This window comes from Myodes glareolus, chromosome 19, assembly GCF_982192425.1.
Source record: "Myodes glareolus chromosome 19, mMyoGla1.1, whole genome shotgun sequence".
Classification (NCBI taxonomy): domain Eukaryota; kingdom Metazoa; phylum Chordata; class Mammalia; order Rodentia; family Cricetidae; genus Myodes; species Myodes glareolus.
Window position 1 is genome coordinate 46007201 of NC_142044.1, and position 27648 is coordinate 46034848.

Here is a 27648-nt window from a genome sequence, read left to right on the forward strand (position 1 = left end):
CTGCCAGCATGAACATCACCTCTCACCAGATGACCCAGCATTCCTCTTTGCTTCCCTCCCTCACGCTGGTGACTGCCTGACCCCAGCAGTCTGAGCCGCTTGCAACTGATGTTGGTCCCATGGTGGGCATGAGACTTAGAATGGATCAGACAGACTAAGGGAAAAGACTTCTGTGCCGTGTTTGTGCCAACTAATGTCTCTCATGCTGCACCTCTAAGGGCAGCAAGTTAGCTCTCCTGAAGCATGAGCCCTTCCCGTCCTCAGCATCATCCTCTGGGAAGCTGCTTTTGATAGCTGATCAAACTGAGAACTGTTCAAAGTCACATAGGTGACAGGACAAGGATCAGAACTCAGTCTACAAAGCTCACATCCTAAGTTACACTGTCTAGCCCAGGCCAGCCATGGGCAAAATGCTCCAGACAAGCATTTGGTCCTTAGTACATTTCTCCTGTGCCCTGGAAAGTGTTACCTAGCCATCCAAGTGCTGTTCACCCCTTTGCCCTCCCACCTGTTCCTCCTCCATGCGCACACATGTGCACGCCTTTCTATCTGCTCAATCCCTAGCCAGTCAGCCATGTGTCCATTCAGCTAAAATCCACCTTCCTCCTGCTGTCAATCTGTCTATACACTCTACAGCATAGCTGCTCAAATTCCCACCCAGCCCTTCTCCCATTTATCCATTTATGCTAAAACATACCTCAATACATAACTTGGTTGGGCATCTTCCCATTCACTAGTCACCTATGTACCAACCCATTTATCCAGGCAAACATTCACCCATATTCAAATAGTCATTCTTCCATCCACCCATCTATCCACCCACCCACCCATCCATCCATCCATCCATCCATCCATCCATCCATCCATCCATCCATCTATTCATCCATGTATTTGGCCATACACCGCCCTTCCATCAATTAAAAGCCCATGCATCTACACATCTATTCATTCACATATCTATCTAATGCTCAACCGCCCACCCATGGGTTCATCGGTGCACACACTCACCCTCCAAATGCACACCCCACCGACCCAATCCTCTTTATTTCCAACAGAAGAACATTCACTCATCTATCTATCCAAACTTCTCTTCCTCCTTCACCCCTTTCCTTCAAGCAGCTTAAAAACAAAGGCAGCCAGGTGGTGGTGGCGCACGCCTTTAATCCCATCACTTGGGAGGCAGAGGCAGGAGAATCTCTGTGAGTTCAAAGCCAGCCTGGTCTACGGAGCAAGTGCCAGGACAGGCTCCAAATCTACACACAGAAACCCTATCTCGAAAAACCAAGCAAGCAAACAAACAGAAAAGCCCAAAGGCAATATGATTTTCAGAAATAAAGGTTCAAGACAGAGAGAAATAAATGAGATTGGCTGGTGACACTGTTCAGTTGGCAATCCCAGCAGAATTACAAAAGGTGAGCCATAAACACAGCTGAGCTTCCTAGGTGCCAAAAGAGAAAGAAACATAATCTATTACAGGGTCACCCTGTTCATAACATACGATCAAACCAGTTGTTCAGTGGTGGTGATATCTGAGCATCCATAAGTGTACAAACGGGACATCCCTTCTCCTGATTGGGGATAAGTACTTCAACAGGTCTGGCCTAATTTTAATCTATGTCTGTTGTCTGTGTCTAACGATTAAGAGGGATATTTTTACTATGGGGATGATTAATAGTTTAAGCACCATGCTAAAAGACGTAATCAAATGATTTCTAGAACCGTCCTCTCATTGACTTTCCATAGGGAAGGCCACGACTGATGCCCATGAGCTGAAGAACGAAGGAGCTTTGTCACCCTCACCTTTGGCCCCTCCCACTCTTGAGGAACTTTGAGAACAATCCCTTCCTCTCCCAAGCCTGGCATGTTCCTGCAGTCTCTTGTGTTGGCCTGTATGACCTCCAGTACCCAGAACAAACAACTTCTTAATTGTACCTTGAGATTCTATTTTTTACTATCGTTTGATGAAGTCAGGTATAGTGGCAATCAATCCCACCACCCAGAGTTTGAGGCAGAAGGATCATGACTTGAAATGCTGGCCAGCCAGTCCCAGTGACCCTCCTAGCCCCATCTCCCCAGTGCTGGATTTACGGGCACACACTGCTCCTATTGGCTTTTACGTGGGTGCTGGGGATTGAACACAGGTCCTCATGCTTGCCTCAGCCTCTGTCTGGGATTTTCATAGGATGCAGATACCCGAGGAATACGGGCCTGTAGAGGAGAGCCAGCCTGGGATGGCAGAGTCGGAAGCTGAGTGGCATGGGCACCTGGGAATTGAGTGTTGTTTCCATGTTAACAATGAGAGGCTCCAGGTCCTCCTGTCCAGACCCGCAGACAGTGGCTGCATCCACGGCCACCCTCTCCTCTTCCAGTTGAGCCACATCCTCAGGCTGCATGAGCGTGAGAAAAAAATCTTGTTCCAAAAAGTAACTAAGGAGAAAGGCCACCGAGGGAAGGACATCATGGGTATCGTAGCTCAGTACACCCTGACTTGAGACTGAGTGGGTGGTGACAGTGCTGACAGGGAGGGTAGACAGGAGCAAAATGGGCAGGACAAAGGATCGGAACTCCCACTGAAGGCGTGAGGTTCATCAGCTCACAGTCCATCTATGCTCTGCCTCTAGATTTTTTTTTTAAATTAAAAAATTTAATGATTGCATTTTTGTTATACTTATCTCTTCATTTTTTGTGTGTGGTAAAACATTTTAGATGACACTTGTTGTCCGTGTGTGCATGCACGGAAGTCAGAGACAACCTGAAGGAGTCTGTGGGCTCCCTTCCACCACGTGGGTCTCGGGAACTGAACTCGGGTCACCAGGTCGACAGCAGTCACCCTCACTCTGTGAGCCATCTCGCCCCACCCCCTTTTAATGAAAACTTAATTCCTAGTAAAGGATAGTTTTCAAAACCCAACAGAACAGCGCCAACAGCACAGGAACTACATATTATGGGTGTTTTCAAAGGTCACAGGGTCTGACTTTTCCTCTATCAAAATGTCAGCGCACACATCCCACAACTATGGTCCTGTGCCAGCAGCACTGGGGTAGACCCCGAAGAGGATGGATTTTTTTTTTTTGCCCCTCCATTTAATTCAAAATCGATTCTCACTGTCTTATAAAATATATATTTATTCTGTGGTGTCTAGGTTCCAGAAGATTCTTTCCCAACAAATCTGACTGTCTTCTCATTTTATTTTGATACTGTTCTAGGACAATTTTCTTTCCTTTTAAAAATCAAGGTCGATGAAAAACCTCAAAAGGAGGCTTTGAAAGCGACCACACTTTCATTCCCAGAGGCTATTAGTGACAAGGTCTCACTTCCCCTGATTGGTATTTTTCTAGACATTCCTCCCGGATGGGAAGCCCCGATGCTCTAACAAAGACTTCGTCCCTGACTGGGTGCTAGCCTGTCCCTCCTTTGTCTGTGGCTTTAGGAAAACCATGCACTCTTTAGATAGACGTCCATTCTGGGAGAGATGTATGGCTTAGGAGGTTGAGTCCTTATTGATGAATAAATCTTAATCCAGTTTGTTGGCTAATTATGCTCTCAGGAAGGTGGTTTCTGCCTCGCAGGAAGGATTAAGCCCCCTGTCTCCGGTGGTGAGGGGTTAAGCTCTAGGTCTGTAATGACTGAGTAATGAGACCAGCTCTCTGAGGACCCCTGGCATCCATCGATCAGGTTTCCCTTCTGCAGGGACAATGCCAGAAGTGGGCCCAGCAGTTAATTACAGGGGAGGTCAAAGGTCACGCAAAACCAACACCAATCTATATACTTTCTCATTCCTAACCGCGTACAATGTCCGCTGCTCAGCCAGAGGGAGAGAAGGCCGCTATCCCACTCTGAGATCTGAGATCACTGTGGGGCTACAGCTACTTTGTGATCCTCTCTCAGTGCCCCATGTGGCTTCTGGACATCATTAAGCATTTTCCCGCAGGTCCCTGTGCCCGGAGCATCGTCCCCATCCCAGGCTCCTAATAACCCTGGCTTGGGATTAGGTGTCTCATCCCCTCTGAAGCTTAGCCTGCCCCTTTGAAGCTTGCCCCCTCCTCCTGCAGCTTGCCCCAGCTCCCCCACCTATAGACACCAACATTACTGTGCCATTGGAAGCTGCCAGTCCATGGGGATGTGTATCTTGTTTAGCCTGAGTCCCAGAAGCTGGCAGAGTATATGCAATGTGCTGAACGCTGAGTGAATGAACAAGTAACCTGGCCGTCACTTCCACTGACCGGCCCTGGCAATGTGTGGGACAGCACAGCGCAGTATGTGGGTCCTGTGCCTAGGACAACTCCAAGAGATGGGTGCCAACACCTTAACTTTATGCCAAGGGGAGGAAGGCTACTGGGGCAAGCGGATCCAGGGACTGAGCCAGGCTGTCTGACTTAAAACAAAACAAAAATGACCCCAAGAAAACAAAAAGCAAAAAACTAACCCCTGTTCAGTCACAAAAGGCCACATAGCATGTGACCCCATGTGACCCACAAAGTGTCTCCTGAACAGGTTATCCCAGAGATAGAATGTGTATTAGTGGGGTCCAGTGGTCACCTGCAAGTCTGGGGATATGGGTGGGGTCTAAGAAACATGGGGTTTCTAAACGCATTGTGGTGATGAGCCACTGTGGAGTCACTAAAAGGCACTAGCGTGGAGACGTCACGTGGGTCAACTATGCTAGGTATGCAAACTGTATCTCCACACAGATAGCGCATGATTTCCCAGAACCCATATAAAAACTGAAAGGAGAGGGCAGATTCCTCTGTGTCTCGGTTCTCCACAGCATGGGCCCTACGTGCATCATGCAACCGTGAAATAATGATCATTTTCCAATTAAAAAAAAAAAAGCCAGTGTTATTGTTGAACGTATCCATGGGGTGAGCCGGTCTCTTGAGTTCTTCCTGGGTGTGGGAGAACCAAGTGGATGATCGCTTTGTGTGTACTGTGTTTTCTGTCTTGTTTTCAAAAAGTATTTTTAGACAGATTCCCACTATGTAGCCCAGGCTGGCCTCTAACTTTTATCTCCCTCCACCTCCCAGATACTGGCATTTCAGGTGTGCGCCACTGCACCTGGCTCGAGGGTGCTCACTTTGAACCTTCCTCCATGCTACCTGCTCAGCTTGGGTCCATGGTGGGGTGTATTCTACCAAGATCAGAGGGAAAAGGATGGGCGAATTATAGCAATTCTCCCTCGACCATAGCCTAAATCCTTCTTTGGAGCTCTTTCCCAAGTTCTGGCCTCAAGACCTTATGAAACATTGATTTTATAGAAACTGAGCCCTGGAAGTGTCTGAGGATGGCAGTGTCTGAACTCAGTCAGCCCCATGCTCTCTCTCTCCTGTCTGTTACAAACTGGATCCCAGGAGTTATCAGCCATTCTCACCTTCCTCTGGCAAGACAGGGGGTGGGGTGCAGGGTTGCAGACTCTGAATCTTAGGACTCTCCAGGGGCTGCAAACCCAGCCCCCAGATCATCAGAAGCACACAGGTATTGTGGCTGAAGTTGTACCTCTGAGTCAGAACTGGTCCACGTTCTGTGGTTTGCACAGAGGTGTAACTGAGGGTCCAGAGAGGGAGTCTTGGATACCAAGCTCATCAGCAAACCTGGCCTTAGACCTAGGACTCCCAGCTTAGCCTCTGTTCTCTCTTCCCCCAGATAATAGAAGTAACAGAGGAGACCCCCTCATGGCAACTGGCTAAACCTTCCCTGTGGCCCATGCAAGGAAGACCATTTCCACTTCCCTACTTGTAGGGCAAGTTTGCTGCAAAGCCAAAAGCCCAATACAAGCAGGGTAGCTTCGGAGGTGCCTCTGATCTGGATGAAGCCATCTAAGGGCAGCCTCCTGTCTCAGCAGACCAGAGCTTCATGGCCATGGTATCCACTGGGGATTAGGACATTTGCCTGCTCTCCTGCTGTGGCTATGGCAGCCCCTTACCTTCAGTCTGGACCTTTGCCTCAGGGAACTGCCAGCCTGGCTTCAGGGAGGAAGTAAGAGGACCCCACAGAGGTCCAGGGCTGCCAGTGGCACTGGCAGTGGGAACGCGACAAGTGCTGATGGCCCAGCAGCATTTGTCACCGCCAGGGTGGGGAGCATGCTGAGTGAGGGACTTCTTCCAGTAGGGGCCCAAGGGGCCTGGGACTCTGGCCCACTCTGAACTTGGCAGTCAGTATGCTAAGGCCTGAGAGATGTATAAGGCAAGAAGCTCTGGTCCCCATGTGTCTATTCTCAGTTCTATGCCCCTTCTCAAGGAAGGGAGGCCTGGGCAGACGGCCTGGGTCCTCTGAGAAAAAGGTACATCTTGGAGATGCTGGAAGGCATAGGAAAAGAGCATCCCTGATGGCTACTCGGAACCCAGGTCTGAAGCCTCAGGCAACCACTGCTGCTTCAGTCATTTTCCTCCAGGGGTTGCAGCCTGGATCCATCTGGAAGACCAGTCAGGACAACCTCTGGGACCCGCTGACCTTGCCCGTCTACGTAAGCCCCTGCACTCTTTGTCTCAAGGCCTTTGGGGAAGGCTGATATCCATTTCAGTAGCCCTCAAAGGCCAACGAGCCCACAGTTTATTTTCTTAGAAATAATGGTTTTTTTCTGGTTAGCATTCCTCTGATGGAAACACAAATACAGCCACTGTAATAAGAAGCAGCCTAGGGGAGGGAAGGGGAGAGAGCCTGGAGGCAGAGCTGAGAAGGGCTGCCGCCTGAGGGGACAGGAGACCCAGGGTGTGGGAAGCCAGGTGGGGAAAGTTTAAAGGGGGAAGACACCAAGCGCACGTCTCTGCAGTCACCTTCAACACACAGCCCTTCTCAGCCTCCCTAACACTGCGATCCTCCAACACGGTTCTGCGCGTTACGGTGGCCCATCAGATTATTTAGCAGCTGCTTCATAACTGTAATTTTGCTCTTGTTATGAATTGCAATGTGGGCTTGTGACGAACCTCAGATGTGGGCTCTCTGATATGTGACTCCCAAGGGGTTGGGACCCACAGGCTGAGAACTGTTGCCCTTGAGCAAGACAGACTCCCTCCCTCAACTTCTGCTCAGGTGCACGCTCCTACACAGGTGCCGCTGTTCCCATTGTCCAGGGAGGCAGACTGAGGAAACGAGGGCTCAGGATGACCCGTTACTTGCAGAATCTCAGGCATCAGTGAACCCCACTGTGCTTTCTTCTATCCACTGGTCCCAGAGCTGGAGGCAATGTCAGAGACCTCTGCTCCATCCCTATAGCATGGCTTGGATGGCACCTCCTCTGAGAACATTCTCCACCCTCCCCCACCTCTCACCAACACCCCCTTCTTCCCTACCACAGGTAAGGGTAGATACCCACTTTCTCTTCTGCACCCTCACTGAGTCCTGCCTCTATTTACCTGCTGCTTTCCAACCCATTCTGTCTTTTCCAGCTTCCGGCTAATCAATGAGGTCATGATCAGAAAAACACACCAGACCCAGCACAAAGCCTGACCATGAGAAGGCCCTCAGCTAACACTCTGGACATTCCAGGCCAGGTCCCACATTTTAGGTGAACTTGTCTCCCATATAAAACCAAGTGCACAAGGTTTTCATTGTCCCTGATCAGACGGTCAGGGGCCCCAACAACTTTCCAAGTGACTTAACTGCCCTTGACTGCGACCACTCACAAGCAATCCCTCCTGGGTTGGGTTGTTTTTCTCTCTTTAAGATTTATGTACTTGAGTTTTTTTCTTGCATTTATATATGTGCACCACATGTATAACTATTGTCTACAGAGGTCAGTGGAGGGTGTTGGATCCCCTGGAACTGGAGTTACAGAAGATTGTGAGCCACCATGTGGGTGCTGGGAATTAAACCTGGGCCCTCTACAAGAGTAACAAGGGCTCTTAATGCTATCTCTCCAGCCCCCACCCGACTCCTGCTGGGTAGTTTTAACTGTTGCCTTGCCACAACCTAGAATCACCTGGAAGAGAGTCTCCATGAGGGATTGTCTAGATCAAGGTGACCTATGGCATGTCTGTGGAGACTTGTTCCAAACATTAGCTGAATGTGGGAAGGCCCAGTGCATTGTGGGTAGCACCATTCCCTGATTGGTTGGCTCATCACCAAGCAAGCAGGCAGCAGGGATGCATTTGTCTTTCTGTCCTTGAGTGTGGTTGTGACGTGACTATTGAGTTTTTGCTTTGACTTCCCCACAATGATGGACTGTACCCCCGAAGGACTGTACCCCAAAACTGGAAGCGAAAACACACCCTTTCCTCCCTGTGCTGTTTTTCATCACATTTTGTCACAGAAACGAAATGAGAACAGGACTTAATTGCTACCTGGGAATAAGTAAGGGGGAGTTGAAGTCTTGCCCGGCTGGAAGACACCCCCCCCATGCACCCACCCCCACCCCCGCTTTCATCTTGGGCAGTGCACACATTAGCATGCAAAATTGCATGTTTTCAGACTTAGGGGGAGGAGGATTCTCCCTTGCTCGACCTCCCTGCTCAAGCCTTTCCTGGCCTCCCCTGCCCCAAGCAGAAAAAACTCCACCTAGAGTTTCAATAAAGTGTGCTATAATCACGATGGAAATGACTTAATAGGACCTCAGCCATTATTTGCTACAAAGGCCAATTGGTTTTAGATTTTTTTTCTTAATGATAAACTAAATGAATCGCTGGGGGTGTTATTAAGAGTTTGGTTAAAACCCTTTAATGACATGCTCTGTAATCTACCTGACTTTAGTGATTGACAAGTACACCCCGGGGATATAAAATCCAGGAAGCGATTATTTACAATCATTACATACACGCTAATTTTGCGATCTCTGACGGTTGTCATTTTTTTCTTTTCACACACACACACCAAAAGGAAAATAGTAATATATTTAATATATTGTGGCCAAAACAAAATCTCATTTCCCCCAAGAGCTTTAATTACAGCATTTTGAAAAGGGCCTGAGTTGAAACTTGTGAGAGGAATAAACCACTTGAATGAATGGCCTAAAAATTAAGTGCACATAGGAGGGCAATGTGCGCCATGGGTTCAGACTAAACAGCCATTAACGGAGTGAAGGGGGTCTTGGTTATTTAAACAAGCCATTTGAGGGTGGTTTGCTCCTCGTTTGAGGCCTGGTCCTGATTATAAACGAGAGCTTTTAATTAAGATTAGTAAGACCCAATTCAAGCTATAATTTGGTCCTTTTCCTTCACAAATGTCTATGAAAACAAGGCGATTAAGGTTAAATGAGTTGAAGCCTTTAAAGGAGATGAGTTGCCCCCTCCTGGCCCCAGTCTGCCGCTGGGGCAGAATGAGCTCAAACAGGCCTGGCTAATTCAGAACAGGGGGCTTGCTGGTACATGGTCGGCCCCCACGACCTCCAAAAGGCCTGTGTCCGAAGGGCCCCGTGAGATGCAGAAGCACAGCTTAGATAAGGGAGGAGGAGCTGGAAGATAGAGTGTGCAAAGGTCCCATGTAGAAAGAGCTGGGGTTTGAGGAAGGAAAAAAAAAAAAGGCAACTGGGGTGAGATAGGAGGGGAGAATTAAAAAGAGAGAAAAAAGCGGCAGCTCAAAGTGTTTGGGCAGAGAAGAGACCTGGGGCGAGCCCACGGGGAGGGCCTCCTATCTGTCCCATGGATGATGTGAATCTAGTGGGTCACAGTCATAGACCTGTCTGTAGGGAACAGCTGTGGAGAAAAGGATCCCTATTGGCTCCTCCATCAATGCACAGCTAGGAATCCCTCTTCCCACAGCCTGCAGACAAACTGTGGAGACCCCAACATGACTAGGGATCCCTCTCCCCACAGCCTGCAGACAAACTGTGGAGACCCCAGCATGACTAGGGATCCCTCTCCCCACAGCCTACAGACAAACTGTGGAGACCCCAGCAGCTAGGGATCCCTCTCCCCACAGCCTTCAGACAAGCTGTTGAGACACGGTGGCTGATGGCTGGCATCTCTCTGCTGGGTCATCTGTCTGAAGGCTGACTGACCTCTCTGGTCCCAGTTCACTCAGATGAACTCTGTCACTGGTCCACACCAGTCGAGACTTCAGTTTCCTCACCTGTAAGTCTTCAAAGCGTGTGAGGCTCAGGGAGACCTTCCCTGATGTTCCCTGGGCTGCTAACTGCCTTCTGACCACAGCTTTGGGCCAGCCTCAGGGTACTGGCGTGGGCTCTGAGGAGGGATGAACGGGTGGGAACTCACCTGTTTGGGAACCATGAACGATTTCTGGAAGGAGGTGGCCCTGGGGACACCCCTCCCTCCAGCTAGGTTTCTGGGATGGGAATCTAACAGTTGACAAGCGCAGCCCTTGAGGCAGGTCCAGGAAGAGCCCAGGAGGATACAATGCAGTAGGGCAGGGTTTCAAATGAAGGTGTGAGGGGGTCTGGAAAGGGCCACCAGGAGTCACCTGTCAAGCTCAGGGGCCACTTGAGTGTCCTATGATGTGTTTTCCAACTTTCTACACCCACAAGTTCACTTACGCTAGGACACAAGTCCCAGAGAAAACTCTTCTGTCTCATCAGAACCTTAGCAGTGGCCCAAGGCAGCCCCATTTGTCCTCCGCAAACCCCTTACCTCAGGATCACCCTGTCAGCCCACAGCATTAATACACCAGCAGGATCAGATGATAATTAAACAAAAATGGGACACTGCCTCAATGTCATCCTCAATTCCATCACCATTGTCACCACCAGTATCACTACTGCCACCATCAGCATCCCAATCACTAATGATCAATATCACCAACATCACCCTCATCCCATCACCCTGACCACCATCATCAGCATCCCAATCATTAATGATCAATATCACCAACATCATCCTCATCCCATCACCCTGACCACCATCATCAACATCACAGTCACTAACGTCGGCATCAACCCCACCTTCACCATCACCACCCTCACCCCCACCCCCACCAATGTCATCTCCATTATTATCACCATAACCTTCATCTAAATCAATATCACCTTCATCATCAATATCACTTTGAGCAACAGCATCACCCTTGGCTCTGGGTATAATTCAGTATTTGTCATGTGGCTTGCCCAAGACCCTGGGGTTGACTCTCAGCATTGCCAAAAAAATAAAAATAAATAAAGATAAAAACTAAAAAAACCTCATAATCACCTGCTAGTCCTGCCACCATTACCACAGCAACAGCAGTTAATAATTGTGTGTTACATTCTACATGCTAGGTCGTGCTTTCATGCTTTAAATACATTAATGCACTTAGCCCTTGCCTTCTACAAAGCAGCTGCTAGAATGATGCTCACTGTAAACACAGAGATTGAGTGACTGGCCCCTGATACAGGTGGGGTGTGAGCCCCAGCAATCTGGCTCCACATCTATTCTTTAATGTCTCTGCTCAGCTGAAGAAGGACCATTCAGGACATGATAGACAGCAGTGGTCACAGCAGACACACAACAACGGGCACACCCGACCTGGGCTCTCATCCTGATTCTGGCAAGGTCCTTCTCTCTCAGATGGCCCCTGGACCATCTGAACCAGAAAATAAACATCTGGGTGGTCTCTGAGACCCCCTCAGGCTACCCTGAATGTGGCCTGTCAGTCTTTCCAGATGTGTGTGCAGTCTTCTGGGGGTAACCATCTTAGAAGATCTAATGGCCCCTGTGTCAATGTTCCAGCAGGCTGTGCTGATGCCAGCCAAAGCCTGTGTGAGAGTCTCCAGGCATAAGACACCTACAAGCAGGGTGGGTCCACCCAGGTCCTCTGAACCCAGGCCAACCAGCATACACTGTGATTTAAGATTGCCACTGACAAACAACTTTAATAGGGCACTGCCAACTGAAGGGCAGGGACACATGGTACCATGAGTGTCACCTGTAAGGTATGTGGCGTTGAGAGACTATGAGAGTCTTTACCATTCACAACCCCCTGGAGCTTGCAGCTACTCCGAAAGCATATGGTGGTGATTAAGACACTCGTCTGCATGTTGAACATTGGGAACTAGGTACCAAGGCAGTGGGTTTCACACACTGCACTGTGCCCAGTCCAGTCTTCAGGGGGAGTGGGGAACAGCTTGGGTCCAAAGAGTCAAAGGAGACACTGATGTTTGCTGAGGGCAAATCATCACTCTGTATTCAGGTCAGAGGTGGGCTGATTGGCAACCAAGGTTCCTTGCAGAGGTTAGGCTACGCCCTGCTTTCTTCCCACATGACACACGGTCAACGTGGTGCCATCAGAGAAAGGATTCTCCTAGCAACTCCCATGCTCCCCACTTCCCACTCGCTGGGGTCTCACAAATTGCTCATCTCAACTCCAGTCTTGGTCGGGGAATGAACTCAAACTAACCCTATCCCTCAGGCTAGGACTAACATCAGACTCTCTGCCAGGGCACAATGACAGATTTCATAAATGAGGTGCTCCTGGGTTCCTGGGGGCAAAGCTGTAAGCATATGGCTTGAGATGAACAGCCCCAACACCCAGGCCTCAGCACACAAGGCTGGGGAGTAAGACATGACATTGGAACCCAGAGTCAGAAAAGTAACAGTGGAGGGCAGCCAAGGGGCTTCTGGGAGCATAATGGGTGCTTAATGCAGGTGGATATGAGTGTATTCCTGCAGGGCACTACAACTTCCTTCATGTAGCTGCCAAAGAGAAAGATGCCAGTTGCCAGCCAGAACCTTACTGGTAAGCCACAGCCTTGTGGTGATTCACAGATTAATATAAATGGGTTAATTCAAGATGTCAGAGCTAGCAAAAAATATGCCTGAGACATTGGCCAATGTTGTAATTAATATAGTTTCTGTGTCCTTATTCAAGTCTGGGTGGCCGGGAAATGAACAAGCAGTCTCAGCCTACAATTACCTAGCTATAGGGAGCCCTGGTTTTGGTCCCTAACACTCTTATCAGCCAGCTGTGATGATACACATCTGTCATTGTCTGTAATCACAGAGAGAGAGGCAGAAGGATCAGGTGTTCAAGATCTCAGCCCAGGGCTCCATCCGCATGGGGAGTTTAAGCCAAGCTCTGAAGGGCTTCAGAGGAGTAGGCTTAAGATGAGAGCCCGAAAGCAGAGGACAGCAGGGGCTGGGCTGCGAGATGGACAGGCCAGCTCAGCGGCTTCAGCTAGCAGAAGGGATGTGCCAGTCATGGTCCTCCCTTGCTAGGGACACTGAGTCTCAAGGACAAGGAGAAGGTTAGAAAGGATACACATGTCCTCGCGGGTGTCACCTGGACCACTGAGTTACAAACCCTCCAGATCCTGCCGGCAGCCGGGCCAGACCATTCCGCCAAATATTTTGCACATGACCTTCTCTCTCCACCCTCTGCCTGCCCGTTTCCCAGTGGCCTATGGGTCACACGAGCTCTCCCCCTGCAGTTCCTGGGGACCCAAACAAGCCAACAAGGTGCCAACACTAAGCGGGACTCATGGGGAGGCCATCTGTTCAGTCCTCAGGCTCTAGAAGCTGAGTGAATGCAATGGGTCAGTGGTGTCAGCATTCCTGGGGGTGTTGGGCGGCTGTAAGGCCCCAACTCTGCAGAGCCTGGACAGCAAGGGCAGAACCCCATCCTGTTGTCATGCAATGCTTTCCCAGCGCAATCCCACACTGAAAACCGAGGGGTTGTTAGGGCCAAGACAAACGATCAGAAACTCTGGGTTTCAGTCCTGTCTGCATTATTATAAAGCTTTGGAAACCCTGCTGTCAATACCTGCCTCAATTGATTTTCCTCTGGACACTGAGGGTGGATGGGCAGGCCTGGGTCAGGGGTACATGGATCAGGGAGAATAGCTTTTAGACCCCAATAGCCCAACTCAAATGGGGTCAAAATGACCATAAGATTTTCATGGAACAATATCCTATCTGGCTCAGACTCCTGGATACTAGTACCACAGAGGCTTCACTTTCTCTGCAGTGGAGGCAGTTTCTTTCCTTTCATTTCTTGAAATCTAATGATCTAGTCCAGGTTAGTTTCAAACCCTCTGTGTAACCCAAGATGGCCTCAGCCTATAGATCCACTTGCTTTGAACTCTTTCTATTCTATTGTACTCTACTCTACTCTACTCTATTTATTTATTTATTTATTTATTTAGAGACCTATATAGGTTTCCCTGTATAGCCCTGGCTGTCCTGGAACTCGATTTTGTAGACCTGGCTGGTCTCAAACTCAGAGATTCACCTGTCTCTGCCTCCTGGGATTAAAGGCGTATCCACAACGTCTGGCTTGCCTTGGGTCTCTTGAGTGCTGGGATTTCAGGCATGCACCACCATGTCTGCCCTGGGAAATGGTTTTCTACTTTTGAACCACCAACCCAGTACCCCACGTGCAGAGAGGAGAGGCTGGAGAGATGAATGACTTGAACCACAAGCTGTCTAAGATTTGGGGCTAGAAAGAGGAGAGCCAGCTGAGCCACTCTCACAGACCAGTCCACGCATGGGCAGGTCAAGTCTCAAGTCTGAGTTAAGGGTCCAGAAGAGGAGTCACTCTAGGCTTTTACTGGCTCCCCTTGATTTCTTCAAGAAACAAAAGGGCTAAAACTTATGTGAAAGCCAGGCACCCTCCCCGCCCCTTTCCAGTTCTATCTTCCACCCTCCAGGTGAGCAGCTCTATCTCTTGGAAGCCTGCAGACCTCTGAGCAACTTAAGACTGACAGAGCCCAAGCTATGTCTACAGTGCTGGGATGCAGGAACGTCACGTTAGTTAGTTAGTATACCACAGGGCGGGTCTCGGCCACCTCCCTCTGGCCCCGGCTTGGTGGGGAGGACGGAGGGAACTCACCTTCACACTGCCTCCCTTCCCCCTTGTAGCCAGGCTTGCAGAGACATTTGTAAGACTTGGGTGTGTTCTGGCAGATGGCATCTATGTGACAGTCATCCGTGCCCTCTGAGCACTCATCCACGTCCACGGCTCCTGCGGGGAAGGGGGAACTGCAGGTGAAGCGTGCTAGGAAGACATCTGAGACCACGCTGGAAGTTCATGCCCCCACCCTACCGTTGACCACTGGGGTAACTGACATTGACAGTCACATGTTAATTTGGTGTGACAAGGGGCAATTGGTAGCATTCTCTGTGCCAGGCACAGGACACCACACATCTGGTCTTTATTTTCTTAACAGTCTATTTAGGTATGGCCATTTTGTGGAGAAGCTGAAGGCTAGGGACACCAGAAAGAAAAAACCTCTCTGTGTATCTTGGTTTCCCCACAGGCATCATCCCAACCCTCTACACTCTTCATTCCAAAAGAGGCCTCGGAAGAACTTAAACCCAGTCCCTCTGGGTTGCAGATGAGGAAACTAAGGCAGAATGATGTGCAAATACTGAGCAGAGGCCATCCATGGTGGGCGCAGGTAACCTGGATGTGAGATTGAGCCCCAAGGCAGTGGGAAGGATGATCTCCTAGGACCCAAACCAGAGCAGAATCCATAGATCTGTCTTTTACCCTGCTTACACAGGCCCCTGCCTCAGAAAGCCAATTCTTGTACCGCACCTTCTATACCCCAGCATCATCTAAGCTTAGCGGGCTCCGGTGCACCTCCTGTTCCCAGCCATAGACACAGAAAGCTGCAGTCATGGCTGCGTGATGTAAAAGACCTGCACACCCACCTGATCTCTCTCTCTCTCTCTCTCTCTCTCTCTCTCTCTCTCTCTCTCTCTCCCTATCCCCTCTCTTGCTCTGAGTTTACTCAGGGAACAGTCAGAACTTTAGGTTTAAACCAGAGATCTGGGGTCAGTGATACATGCTCCTGGACTCAACCCCAGAACAAGCTTGCCTGGGTGCCACCATCCTTCCAGTTGGCTATGACCACCAGACAGATGGACAGGCAGAAGGACTCAGGTGAGCAGACAAGGGACTTTCAGCAGCTGCCCTGAAGACATCCCCCCTGGGAGGCTCCAAATGTCCCCATCTCTTCATCCATCTGGCCTCACCCTAGACTTCATGGTGCCCAAGAATGTCTACTTTGAATTAATCCCCTGGCTGGACATTGGACTCTAGTAGTGCCCCTACCCTCGCCCAGACTCCTTTTCCTCACTCAGACTCCAAGGTTCCAGCTCACCAGAGGAGAGAGAAACATTGAAAAGAAACACAGCAGACTCTTCCCTGAACACACTTGCACATGAAAAACACAGGCAAGCACATGCACACATATGCAGTATCCCTCCCAAGGCCAGCCACTATGCTCAGGTGTGCGGTCCACCTCTACAGATGCCCAAAGGCAGTTGGGAAGAGCCGAGAGGCAGGCAGCATAGTAAACCAGAGAGTGCTTGCCAGAGCTGGTGTTGGGTTTGTCCGGGAGGGGCTTTCTGGGGAGCTGGCCACAGAGGGACCACTGCTTCAAGGGCAGGACACCAGAGAGGGCCAGATCACATGGGGCACTTCTAAGAGACACCCTCCTACTTCCCATGGGTCAGGGCATGAGAGTGAGGGGCAGGACGTTCCCTAGGGGTTTGAGATCCCTTTTATCTCCCACCTAGGTAGGTGAGGTGGAAACATAGAAGTTTGGAAGGGGTGGGTGGGGCTGTCTGCCTTTCAAATTATAAACTCGGCCTGGGAGCAGAGGAGCCCGGCTGAGCCAGGCTGCAGATCCCTGCACAGCCCTCAAACACAGGCGGCTCACTTCAGTCCTGGTTTTCTTACTCTGAGGTCAGTTTTGGGCAGGTCAGGCTTCCATACAGGGAAGAGGGGAACAGAGGCAATAGATACCAGGAGGGACAGAAGGAAGGGAGAGACACACAGAACAGTCCCACAAAGGGGAAAAACCCTAAAGCCTGGGGGCCCGGGAATGCCCACAGACATGGGATTCTGGAATGGGGGCATGGAAGAAAACTCAGCGCCAATGGTGAAGTAGCATGGACTAGCATGAACTCCCTCCAGCACTGAATCTGCTGTGGGACTCTCACAAACAGACCCACCCCTCTGAAAACAGACCTCGGGGAGATTCTGCTGGAGGGCGAGCAAGGCACCTTCCCCACCCTCTCTCAGGAGAACAAGAAGTGCACTGGAGATGTGAGGAGAGAGCCTGGGTGTGCAGTTTTGCCCCGGAGCCCCTTCCAGGAAACTCAGATCAGGAAGGGACATCCCCACCTAGCAGCTCCTTCTGCCCTGACCTGCTGGCTTCCTCCCGTGCCTCCTGCCCCCTCTCTCTGATGTTCTCGTCACACAGTCCTGGTTTGCTCGCGATTTGTGTTCCCCATCCACCTCCTTCCCTATGTCTGTCCGTCTCTTCTCCCACTCCGGTCTGACAGTCCATCTGTCCATCTCTTTCCAGACATCTCCATCCTTCCTCTCTCCCTTGGTCCCCTCCCTCGGCGCCGCCCCTCCGAGTCCTCCCGTTTCTGGTGTTCATCTGTCTCCTCCTCTCTGTCCTTTGATCTGCCTTTCTCCTTCCCGCTGTCCACTGCCTCCTCGCTCCCCTCCCTTACCTCCTCTCCCCTCTTCCCTCCCGCGGTTGTCTTTCTCAGGGCTTCTTCCGGGGCCCTTTTGTCTGTTCCCTCTGAGCCTCGGCTCCTGTCCGTCTGTCCCTTCATCTCCCCACCTCCCCTCCAGTTTCAGAGCGTCCTTTCTGGCCACCTCCAGATATCTCCTATGCGACAGCTGCCAAGTCTTCGGCCCTGGGGGAGCACCACTTTCGGCTCGGGGGGTCCCTGCCGGTCTTCGTACGCATGCCGGGCCCCGCAGGCGGCCGTCGCTCTCCCTTTCTTCCTCCGGCCTCCCGCTTCCCCGCCCGGGGCCCCAACCCACCCCGCCCCCGCGGGCCCCGGGCGCTCCCAGAAGTTACTTTGCAAGGAGGTAGGACCGGGCGCGGGGCAGCCTCCGACGGCGCGGAGTGGCAGCCCGTAGGTCCCCGCGCGCCGCAGTCCCCCGGGTCCTCGCGCTTACCTGGGAGCCCGCTGCCCCCCACCAGCCGTCCACGCGCTCCCAGAGCGAGCAGCACGCACAAGTGCCAGCGCACAGCCGCCGCGCCCATGCTCAGAGCGGGCTGCGCCGGGTGCGAGCGTGCAGGGCACCGGACGCACCGAGCGGCCGCTCAGCGAGCGCTCCTGTCTGCAGCAAGCTCCGCTACCGCTCGGGCTCCGGAGCCACCCAGCCGGCGCGCAGGACAAGCTGACAGCCGCGCGCTCATTGGCCCGCGGCAGCGGGGGGCGGAGCTCCGCGGGAGGCCGTCCAGTGGGCGTCGGGTGGCGTGGCCTGCCGGAGTCTGGGCCCACCCCCTCTCCCGGGGCGGGCGGCAGGTGGGGGGTGGGAGCCCTGCGAGCTGGGGTAGCGGTGCAGGACGCCACCCGGGCAGAGACGGGTCCCCAAGTCGCCCTTCGTCGTTCCCGCTCTGTGTTCTGGGTCCCCAAGGAACAGGATGACTATTCCTCGGGCTCAGCACCCCTCAGCCCAGCACACACACAATCGGAAAAGTAGAGATGGAGAAAGGCCCAGAGGCACCCAGGACTGGTAAAGGCGATGCTCGGTGCACACAGCCTATCCACAGACATGTATTGAGCCTCTAGTGGGTGCCAAGTGCTGCCTGGGCAGTCGCACACTAGCAGGCATGAAAAACTCTTACAGATAGTTTCAGAATTTACATACAAAATCAAAAGAACTTTTCAGTACATCTCCGAGGACAATGGTTATAGAAGTGCTTGCCTTGGACAGCCAGGCATAGCGCCTGGAGCTGTGCTTCCGTGGAGAGGACGCGCAACCCGGCTGGGTTGAGTAGCCTCTCTGCCCCTAGATGCTTGTTGCTCTGCCAAGCCCAGGTTCTCGGGTGATAGGCTCGGCGGGGCGGGGCGGGGCGGGAGGGAGACGGGTGGTGGCGTCGCGGTCACCCTGGCCCTGAGCCTCCCCCAGCCCGGGGTCTACACCTGACCCCTCGGCCTTGAGGCCTGGCGTGCACTCAATGGCCGCTCTCAGCTCTGGAGACAGGAGGCTGAAGAAGTTCAGCAAACCCCAAGGCCCATCTCCTTGACAACCACCAATAAGAGCTCCTGTTTTCTCCTGCTCTCCAGACTCAAAGACCAGACTTTTCTCTTTTTGTCCACTCTGCCTGCGCTGTGTTGCACCCAGCGGTTCCCCTTCACGCCGCCTCCCTGCCCCCACCGCACAATCTGCAGCCACCTCCAAGGCCCCAGAAGGCTAAATCCATGTCTCTCATCTCCTGCTGCCAGCCAGATTTCCCGTGGGCTTGTGGCACTGGGCTGGAGGCTGAGGCAACAGATCCATCCATGCCCACATTGTGCAGAAAAGATCAGGGAGGAAGTGGGGCCCTGGCCTCTATTGTGTCCCTGTCTTCTACCCTGCCACTGCACGCATTTTCTTTCCCTGGTTGTTCCTGGTCATGTAGTTTAGTTCGGGGGACCATGCCTATTCTCTTGGCTATAGGACTTTCTGATTTTTTTTCCCACCTGTGTATGAGACATCAAGACAATCAGTCTATTTGTGAGAAGTGTTTTCAATGGGGGCTCTGATTTCTTAGCACCATGTTTTCCCATGGGTCTTCCTCAGGGGCTCCCATGCCCCTAAACACAATAGCGGCCATGAGAATTTTCCTGTTCTCTCTTTCAATTTTAAGGTGGGATGGAGGTTGGGGGTGGCTTGGGACTCCCTACAGTCCCTAGGGATTATTTTATTAATATGAAAATTTTATCTGCAATGTGCCCCCTCAGTAACCTTGGAGGTCAAGTTTGTTGATGACCTAACGTCCCTCAAGTGTGAAAAAAAAAAGTGGCTCCCTCTAGGAGTCCATGGTAGAGCCAAGGGACAGTGGAAGAGTGGAGTGTCTTAACTTCCTGATGCTCAATTCCCAGAGCAGAAGCAAGACTGGTGTGACTGTAGTGGGGTGAGCTGGGTGGATGGGGTCAGCACCCTAACGTCAGGACTCTGGCAAAGGATGTCTCGGCATCCCTCCATATTGAGCTGAGAGCACGAAGGCCACTGGTTTGGGGGAGCCAACGGGGCTACTTCATGCCCAAGCCACCTGTGTGTGCTCTGCATGTCAATCAGTGCACCTGTGCTCTCCACGGAAGTTCTATCTAGACCAACCACAAGTAAGGTGGTCAGGGAGACAACTTGCCTTTTGCACCCTGAACCCAATGTCACTCTGCCAGAACAGTCTTCATACCCTCCTCCCTACAACCCCGCTCAAAAAGTTCCGTGCAAGACCTTCCACAGCCTCAGAAAATGAACATTCCCCGCTCTCACCCCGTTTCCTCTCTGCCTCCATCCAAAATGGGATCCTGAAGGACTTGTCTGTGAGCACATTTCCCAAAGGGAGCCGAAGCAATTAGCATCAAGAAAATTCATGTGTGCATGCATGCATGAATGAATGAATGAGTGAATGAATGAATGACTGAGCTAGTGTGCGAGTGGGTGAGCCAGCAAAGAGGTAAATAAATGTCACGGAAACAAGACAGAACAGCTGTGAACTTCTGTTGCTCTGTTGAGGTGGCTTTGGCCGTGTCAGGACCTTAAGAACGAAGCCAGGTGTCTCTCCCCTGAACAACCCCACTTTCTGCACTCTGTGGGGAAACTAGACTGGTCAGCAGAACCCCTAATCTTGAGTGCCCAGAGAAGACGATCTAAGACTTGGGGCTCTTTGGCTCCCCCTGGTGACGGTTTACTAAGGTGCTTGCCAGTAAGAAGGCAAGAGGAATTATCTAGTTCCCCTCTGCCTTCTAGGTTTGTCTTCTGTGATCCAACCTCACCCCTCCACGACAGGAAAGTCCTGACCTGGGTTCAGATCACAACCTCAGGACTGACCAGTTCTATAATGGTGTCTCCATCTCGGACGTCGCTTCAGCCTGGATTCCTCAGCCCGAATGGCCTCTTCGAGTCGATAAAACCAGGCAAGCATGACATGGGACCTCTCTGAACCTCAGTCTCCCTCTCAGTAACAGAAGAACAATGCTGGCAATCTTCTGGAGAGGATTAAATGGGGCACTAAACCTGAAGCCCTCAGAACCATGGCAGGTAGAGGGCTTTGTGTTCCTGTTTGGGTCAAGGGAGCTGGTTCAAATAGTAGCAAGAGCCACTGGATTATAAAAGTCTTCCTTTGGGACATTTTTAATCAGGAAGGGTTCTCTGGGTTAGTTGTGAAAGTGCTTTGGGATACAAAGTTCTCTGCAACTATAAAATGTCAACACACAGATGTCATAGCTCTGTGTGGTGAGTTTCAAGGCTTTTGCTCTTTCTTCTTAAAAATAAAGTAGAAGAAAGAATGGAACGGAAGTATTAACTCCTCCCGTGGCTGTACGTGCCCCTTGGTTCTTCCATGTTGGCCTTTCTGCCATTCTCTGTACAATCCTGGGCCACACAGGTCCTTTCTTGTACTGTGCTGGGTCTTCAGATGGGGTCACAGCCTCGAGGAACATGTGATGTAGGTTCTGAAATAACCTGGAGTTGTGGCCCAGTGCCTTCTCCTCCCGAATTTGTCGGGCCTCCCTGGGTATGTGGTATGGTACTGGGATGTATTAGCAAATCTGCAATCTACTCCCATGACACAGAAATAGTTGCCATCCCCACAAAGCACCTGAGAAAATGAATCTGAGGTTTCCTGTCCAGGATCACAGAACTAGCCAATGGCCAGAGGTGGGATTTGAACTTGGGTTTGTCCAGCCTTCTCATAAAACACAGCGATCAAAGGGCAGAGGGCCACGACAGCAGTGGTGGGCCCTATTCACTGTAAGGCTTTGGAGTTTTCTGGGTTTGTTCCAATATTGGGAAGAGCGATTTCCTTATGGTACCTAAATCACAGTGGTGTGTAACCTTCCTGCCTGACTTCAATCTTAGCCAGTTTTACTGTCTGCCTTTTGCTTTCCCCTGACTGTTGGAATATGGAACCATCCCTGTCACTCTCAGGAAGCCAAGGAGAGAGTGATACTGGAAAGGCTTCTCAGCGATGCCTGAGTGCAGCAGGGGACCGGCAGCTCATGGTGTCACTTTCTGGGGTTGGGGACAGGGGTCACAGTGCCTGTGTGGGGAGCTTATGATCCTGACTTGTGGCTGCAGGTTCATGGATGGATAGATGTGAGGATTAATGTCAAGACGGCCCGGCCTGGGCTCAGCTGACACCTGGAGAAACTGAGGCCCAATCTCACTCGAGCCACTGTTCCTTGGGCATGTCTACCCACTGCCACCTCAGAATATCAGACTCCACTCAGGGGCCACCAGGACTTCCTCAAAGCCGTGCTCCACACATTCCCACTCACGCGTGTGTATACCAGGCAAGGCTGCACCCACGGCCTCTCCCCTCCCTCCTCTGGCCACTGACTTTCTGGAGGCGACACCAGTTTTCAAGGTCAGTTGTAAGCATTCCTGACCCCCTGAGATGCTCTGGGCCTCCCTGTCCGCAATTCATGTTTCTCTGTGCCATGCTGCCTCTTTTCTGAGTCACAGTTCCCTCCCTTCCCTTCCCTCACTAGGCCATTCCCTGTACCCAGCTCTGTCCTCTGAGCCCAGGCCCTGCACTGGGTCCCTACAGCTCCCTGCGTGGCCTATGCCGGGTGCTATGTGCTTGGAAAGACCAAGCCTGAGGTTAGAAGCTCGATCTTCCCTTCATGTTGTCAGATACGTTATCACCTAAGGTCCCTTTCAGGCCTCCGCTGCAAGCCTCTCAAGTCAACAAGTGACTGACTGGGCCATTGGGCAAGCGATTTGCTAGTCAAAGGCACATGACCAACTCACACCTGTCAGACTCCCTGTAAGTGGATCTATGGGTCTTCTCTCCTGAGTGGACAGGAACTGCCCATCTCAGAGAGGAGAGATCCCCAGGCAGTGAGAAGCAGAGGACAATAAGGGAGAGAAGGTGGTGGTGGTGGGGGATTCAGGAAGAGAGGGAGGAAGAAGAGCGAGATGGAGAGAGGGAGAAGGGACATACTAGAGTCTTGGTCACATCATTTCTTCTGCTCTTAAAGAAGCTACATTTGTTTCTGTCACTTATGGCCAAGGCCACCCTGCTCAGCCACTGCTCAGAGTGGGAGACCTGTCCACAAAGTGCCACCGCCATCCAGCAGGCACTTTCCATGGAAACCCACGAGTCCCCCACCAGGTAGGTAAAGTCCTCTGTATCCGTAGATGTAGCTGAGGCCCTCAGAGGCTCGGTGATCCATCCTAGGGCTCCCGAGGGTGCCCTGTGCTCTGTGCTGCTAGCAGGAATCACTGTCATGGAGAGTTGGAGTTCTTTAAAAATGTCCTGACTTTTCCTTTGTTCATATTTTATTTACCCAGATTCCATGATTTCTCCAAGTACCTTAGAGAAGTTAAAAGTGACAATGAGGCTTTGCTGGAGCTTGAAGGTGGGTATTTGTGTGTGTGTGTGTGTGTGTGTGTGTGTGTGTGTGTGTGTGTGTGCTCACTCACATGGGTAGATAGAGAACACTTTTAGGGGTCAACTCTCTCCTTCCACCCCATGGTCCCAGGGATCAGACTCAGATATGACATCCACCACAACTTGACCAGGAAGGACTTGCCAACAGATACCACTTCACTTGCCTCTCAAGGACAGTGACATTATGGACCATGTCTTTTGGCTCTACAATCACTGGGCTTCTGTTTCCTCTCTGGGATTCTGGTCCTTGATAATGGACTCCACAGAACCATCAGGTAGGCGGTAACTGTCCTCAAACCACTGATGTTTTATTACAGTGACATTCATTCAGTCATTCAACATTCAAACAAGGACCTAAGCACCCAGTGCATGCCAGACCCTGTTCTGGGCTTAGGTTCTGCCTTGCAGGAACTCTGGGTCTGGCGAGGCATGGGAGTTAAGAAGAGAGTGTCATCTTGAAGAGTGGGGCTGGGTTTGAGGCTCGTACTGTGTGTGGAGGAACAGGGACTGCAGGGCAGGGAGATGCATACCTGAGGGAGAGGAACAAGTGCTACCTTGTGACTCAAGGGCTGAGTGTTTGGAGGGGAGGGGCAGATGTGAAGCCCTAGGGAGCAGAGAATTTCAGAACCCAAAGGTCCACAGACAGAGTTCAGACTCCGAGCAGGGCTGGCTGCCATGGCATTATCCCATGCTGGTGAGAGCCAGGGAAAGGCTTGGGAAAGAAAGGTGGCATAAAAGAAGTATGTTTTAGAAGCACCCTCTGGTTTGGGTGGGGATGCTGAGATTAATGGGGCCTTTGTTTGACCCCATTGCAATTCTCCTTTTGGAGAATTCAGAGTCAACCCAAGTTATTTCTCTGGGTCTTTGGGTCAAATCTACTTTGGATCCACCCATTCAGTACCACAGTCTCCTGGAGAACTATTGGATAGGGAGGGCTTGGAGACATCTCACAGCAAAGGCATCTGGGATTGCTTAGTCCTTGTATCCATATTGGTACCTCTTTATTTTAACCACACTGGTGTGGGAAGTCCTTCTGTATATGAGTTGCTTTTATTGGTTAATGAATAGAGAAGCTGTTTCGACCAGTGGTTTAGCAGAATAGAGCTAGTCGGGAAAAACTAAACCGAATGCTGGGAGAAAGAAGGCGGAGTCAGGGAGCAGCCAGGGAGATGCCATGGAGCTTCCAGAGAAGAAAGACACAGTCTCCAGTCAGAACCTTGCCGTTAGGCCATGAACCTTGGAGTAAAATATAAAATAATAGAAACAGGTTAATTTAAGAGATAAGAGTGAGCTATAAATATGCATAAACTAATAGGCCAAGCATTGTTGTAAATAATATGGTTTCTGTGTGGTTATTTCGGGTCTGAGCAGCCAGGAATGAACAAGCAGGCTCCTACAACATCACACAACATTTATTAAGATTCTTTTATGGAGCTGGGGGTGTAGTTCAGATGACAGAGTGCTTGCCTAGCATATACAAAGCTCTGGATTTGATTCTCCCAGTATCACATAAAACTGTGGGTGGAAGTACACTTAATCCCGAAATTCCAGAATTTAGGAGGTAGAAGCAGAAGGATCAAAAATTCAAGGTCATACTGGCTACAAAGAGAATTTGAGGCCGACCTGAGTTACATGAGACCCTGTCTCAAAATAATAAACAAATAAATAGGCAACAATAATGATAGGTAATAATAATAACAAGCTTAAACACCAGATAGGCTGGCATCAGAAGCAAATGAGGGGGGTATTGGTTTGTTCTTCTGTGGACAAGGTGAAGAGCTTGGAAGTGGTGGGAAGGAGCATCTTTGAGGCTCTGAGCTCTTGAACTTCCCAGTGGCCAGAGGAAGAATTCTAAGGGACCCAAGAAAACCAGCCAAGGATATCACCTGCCCATATCCAGAGTGGCAGGAATTGGAGGCAGAGCAAGGCTGAGGACAGTTTAGCTTCAGTCCTTCCCTGGGGTCAGCTATATCAGCAATGAGACAGCCAGTTCTCCTGTGGAATGACAGACAACAAAGACTAGCAACACACAGTGCAGACTGGGCGGGAGAAAGGCACTCGGGTACTGTTGGTAGGAAGTGAATTGGAACAGCCTTAGGGAAGGACTTGAACCCTTTGTGGGCTCAGTCCTTGCCTCGCATACACAAGGCCCAGCTTTGCTTCCCATGATAGTTCCCTACTGTTGCAAATAAATAAACACATCTAAAATTAATAAAATGCCCCCAAGATTTTTATTTTTAATTATAAACATACTTACATACATACATGCATACATATATATTTGTGTGTGTGTATGTGTATCTGTGTGTGGGTATATGGACATGAGTGCAGTGTCCTCAGAGGCCAGAAGGGGGCGTAACATTCTCTGGAACCAGAGTTACAGGTGATTGTGAGCCTCCTGATGTGGGTGTTGGAATGGAATTCAGGTCTCCTGAAAAACAGCAAGTGCTCCTAATCATCACTGAACCATCTCTGTCATCCTCAACAAAATAGAAATTCATTCTCCTCTCTCTCTCTCTCTCTCTCTCTCTCTCTCTCTCTCTCTCTCTTTCTCTCTCTCTCGTGCATGTGTGTGCGCACGTGCATGACTTCAGCATGACATTTCCAAATATTAATAGCAGTTTCCTCCTAGAATGGGTTTAGCAATCTTTATCAGGAACTTACTTGACTTTAAGTTTTATGCATTTCCTGTATCACAGGAGATAGAACCCAGGGCCTGACATGGGTTAGGCAAGCACCCTACCCCTGAGTCACATGGACCCAGCAAAGGACATGACTTTCCCCTGCATATCCCCGTGGTTCATGGCTTATTTTGAAATTGTTTTTCTCAATTAAAACCATTTGGAAAACCCATGAGAATAAAACTAATTCATAGAGGCCCCCAGCACAAAGTGGGTGCCCACTAAGCATTCCCTGTGAGTCCTGACCTGGCGTCTGTGGTCACCAGTGCCATAGATGGACTTAAGTCTGGATGTGTGCGCCTGGAATGGAAGTTTCACACTGGCCACCGCATTTTTTTGGGAGATTGTTGGAAGGGTCAGAAGTCTGTTTGACTGACCAAAATTTTTTATTTGTGGGGAGATGAAGACAAAATAAAATAAAAACATTTTAAAGCATTGTAGCCTATTTCTGTCCACTGCTGGGGGACCTGGGGCTTCAAGAAGAAGGCCCTGGCGCCTGCAGATTCACAGGCCCACAAAACAAACAAACGAATCTTGGGGGCAGGCAGGGACATTATGCAAGGCCCCCTCCTCCCTGGGGCTGTCATTCTTGAGCCAGGCACAGACCCCCCCTCTCCCTTGTATGCCAGTGAGGAGACCCTCCCCGCTCCACCCCACCCTTCCAGCAGTCACCTCCTCCCTCTCCTACCTCCAGCCCCTGCCAAGGACTTTTTGAAGTTGATCAATCAAACATGTTTTATTTCGAGGCCCTGTTCCTGCGAGGGGACTCTGTGCAGCCTTCATTAGTTCCACATAGCGAAAGAATAGAACGATTCCAGGAGGAGGGGAGAGAAAGGAGGGAAAATTAGAGTTAGGTCTGCACACTTAAAAAAAAAAGAGAGAGAGAAAGAGAGAGAGGAGGGGGTGGGGGTGGAAGTGCGGGCTTGCTAAATAGAGCCGGCTGCATTCAGGGAAGGGTCCCACTCAATCCTCTTAGTCACAATGTCATACTAGGACCGGAGATCGGCTGTCCAGCGGCCCCGGCCCTTGGGATGGAAGGGCAATGGGCTGTTTAAATTGCTACTTAGGGTTCCAGCTGTTTTACCAGGGATTTGCCCAACTTAATGGCTCTTTAAAGCTTTAAACGAGAAAATAGGTCTTCTCAGGACTCAAAGAAGAGGCTCTGGCCAGCTCAGACGGCGCCCATTGTCCCCAGCTTAAACCCTGGGCGGCTCTCACCCCTTCCCCCTCTGCGGGTGCAGACTTTGTCCAGCTCGGCGAGACGATTTATCCTTTTCACATTCTGGGTCTCTGGGCCTGCATCCAGGGGACTTCCTAAGTACTTACATGAGGGGCGGCCGGGCTGCTTTCAGACAGCCCCAAGGTCTTGACAAGTAAAGACAACAGGGACCACATCTCTTTAGGGAGCGCCTACTGTGTGCCAGGCTTTGAGTTTGGCACTGAAAAAAATAACAAGTTTCAATTTTATTCTTACCTAGGCCTGCAGAGGAGGTGCTAATGATGGTCCTGTTACCAATGAGGAAATTGAGGCATTTGGATGAGGGACCACTTGGCCAGGTTCACACAGAGGCTCTCCTCAGGGTGAGTTCCACAGGTTTGCAGGCAGGTAGCTAGCTGTGGATGCTTAGGGGGTTAGCAAGGCCAAGCAGGGGACTCCTGGGACAAGGGGCTCTAGGTTCTTTTCTCTGAATGTAAACTCATGGAGGCTGAAGGAGCGGGTGCCTAAGAAGTGGGGTTAGACACACGGGA

At 50.8% G+C, this 27648-nt stretch overlaps 1 protein-coding gene across 2 annotated transcripts in view; it reads right to left on the reverse strand.

Annotated features, from left to right (window-relative positions):
* Scube1 (signal peptide, CUB domain and EGF like domain containing 1) overlaps positions 1 to 17954 on the reverse strand; it is a 118928-nt gene extending 100974 nt beyond the window's left edge. The window contains exons 1-2 of one of the 2 annotated variants that reach the window (XM_087899127.1): positions 17785 to 17954; positions 14686 to 14817 (exon numbers count right to left, since the gene is read on the reverse strand). In XM_087899127.1, the coding sequence (XP_087755253.1) occupies positions 14686 to 14817; positions 17785 to 17872 (220 nt within the window). In that variant the 5' untranslated portion in view covers positions 17873 to 17954. The remainder of the gene's footprint in view (positions 1 to 14685; positions 14818 to 17784) is intronic. The other variant, XM_087899128.1, reaches the window with a different exon arrangement.
* Positions 17955 to 27648: the final 9694 nt, after the last annotated feature.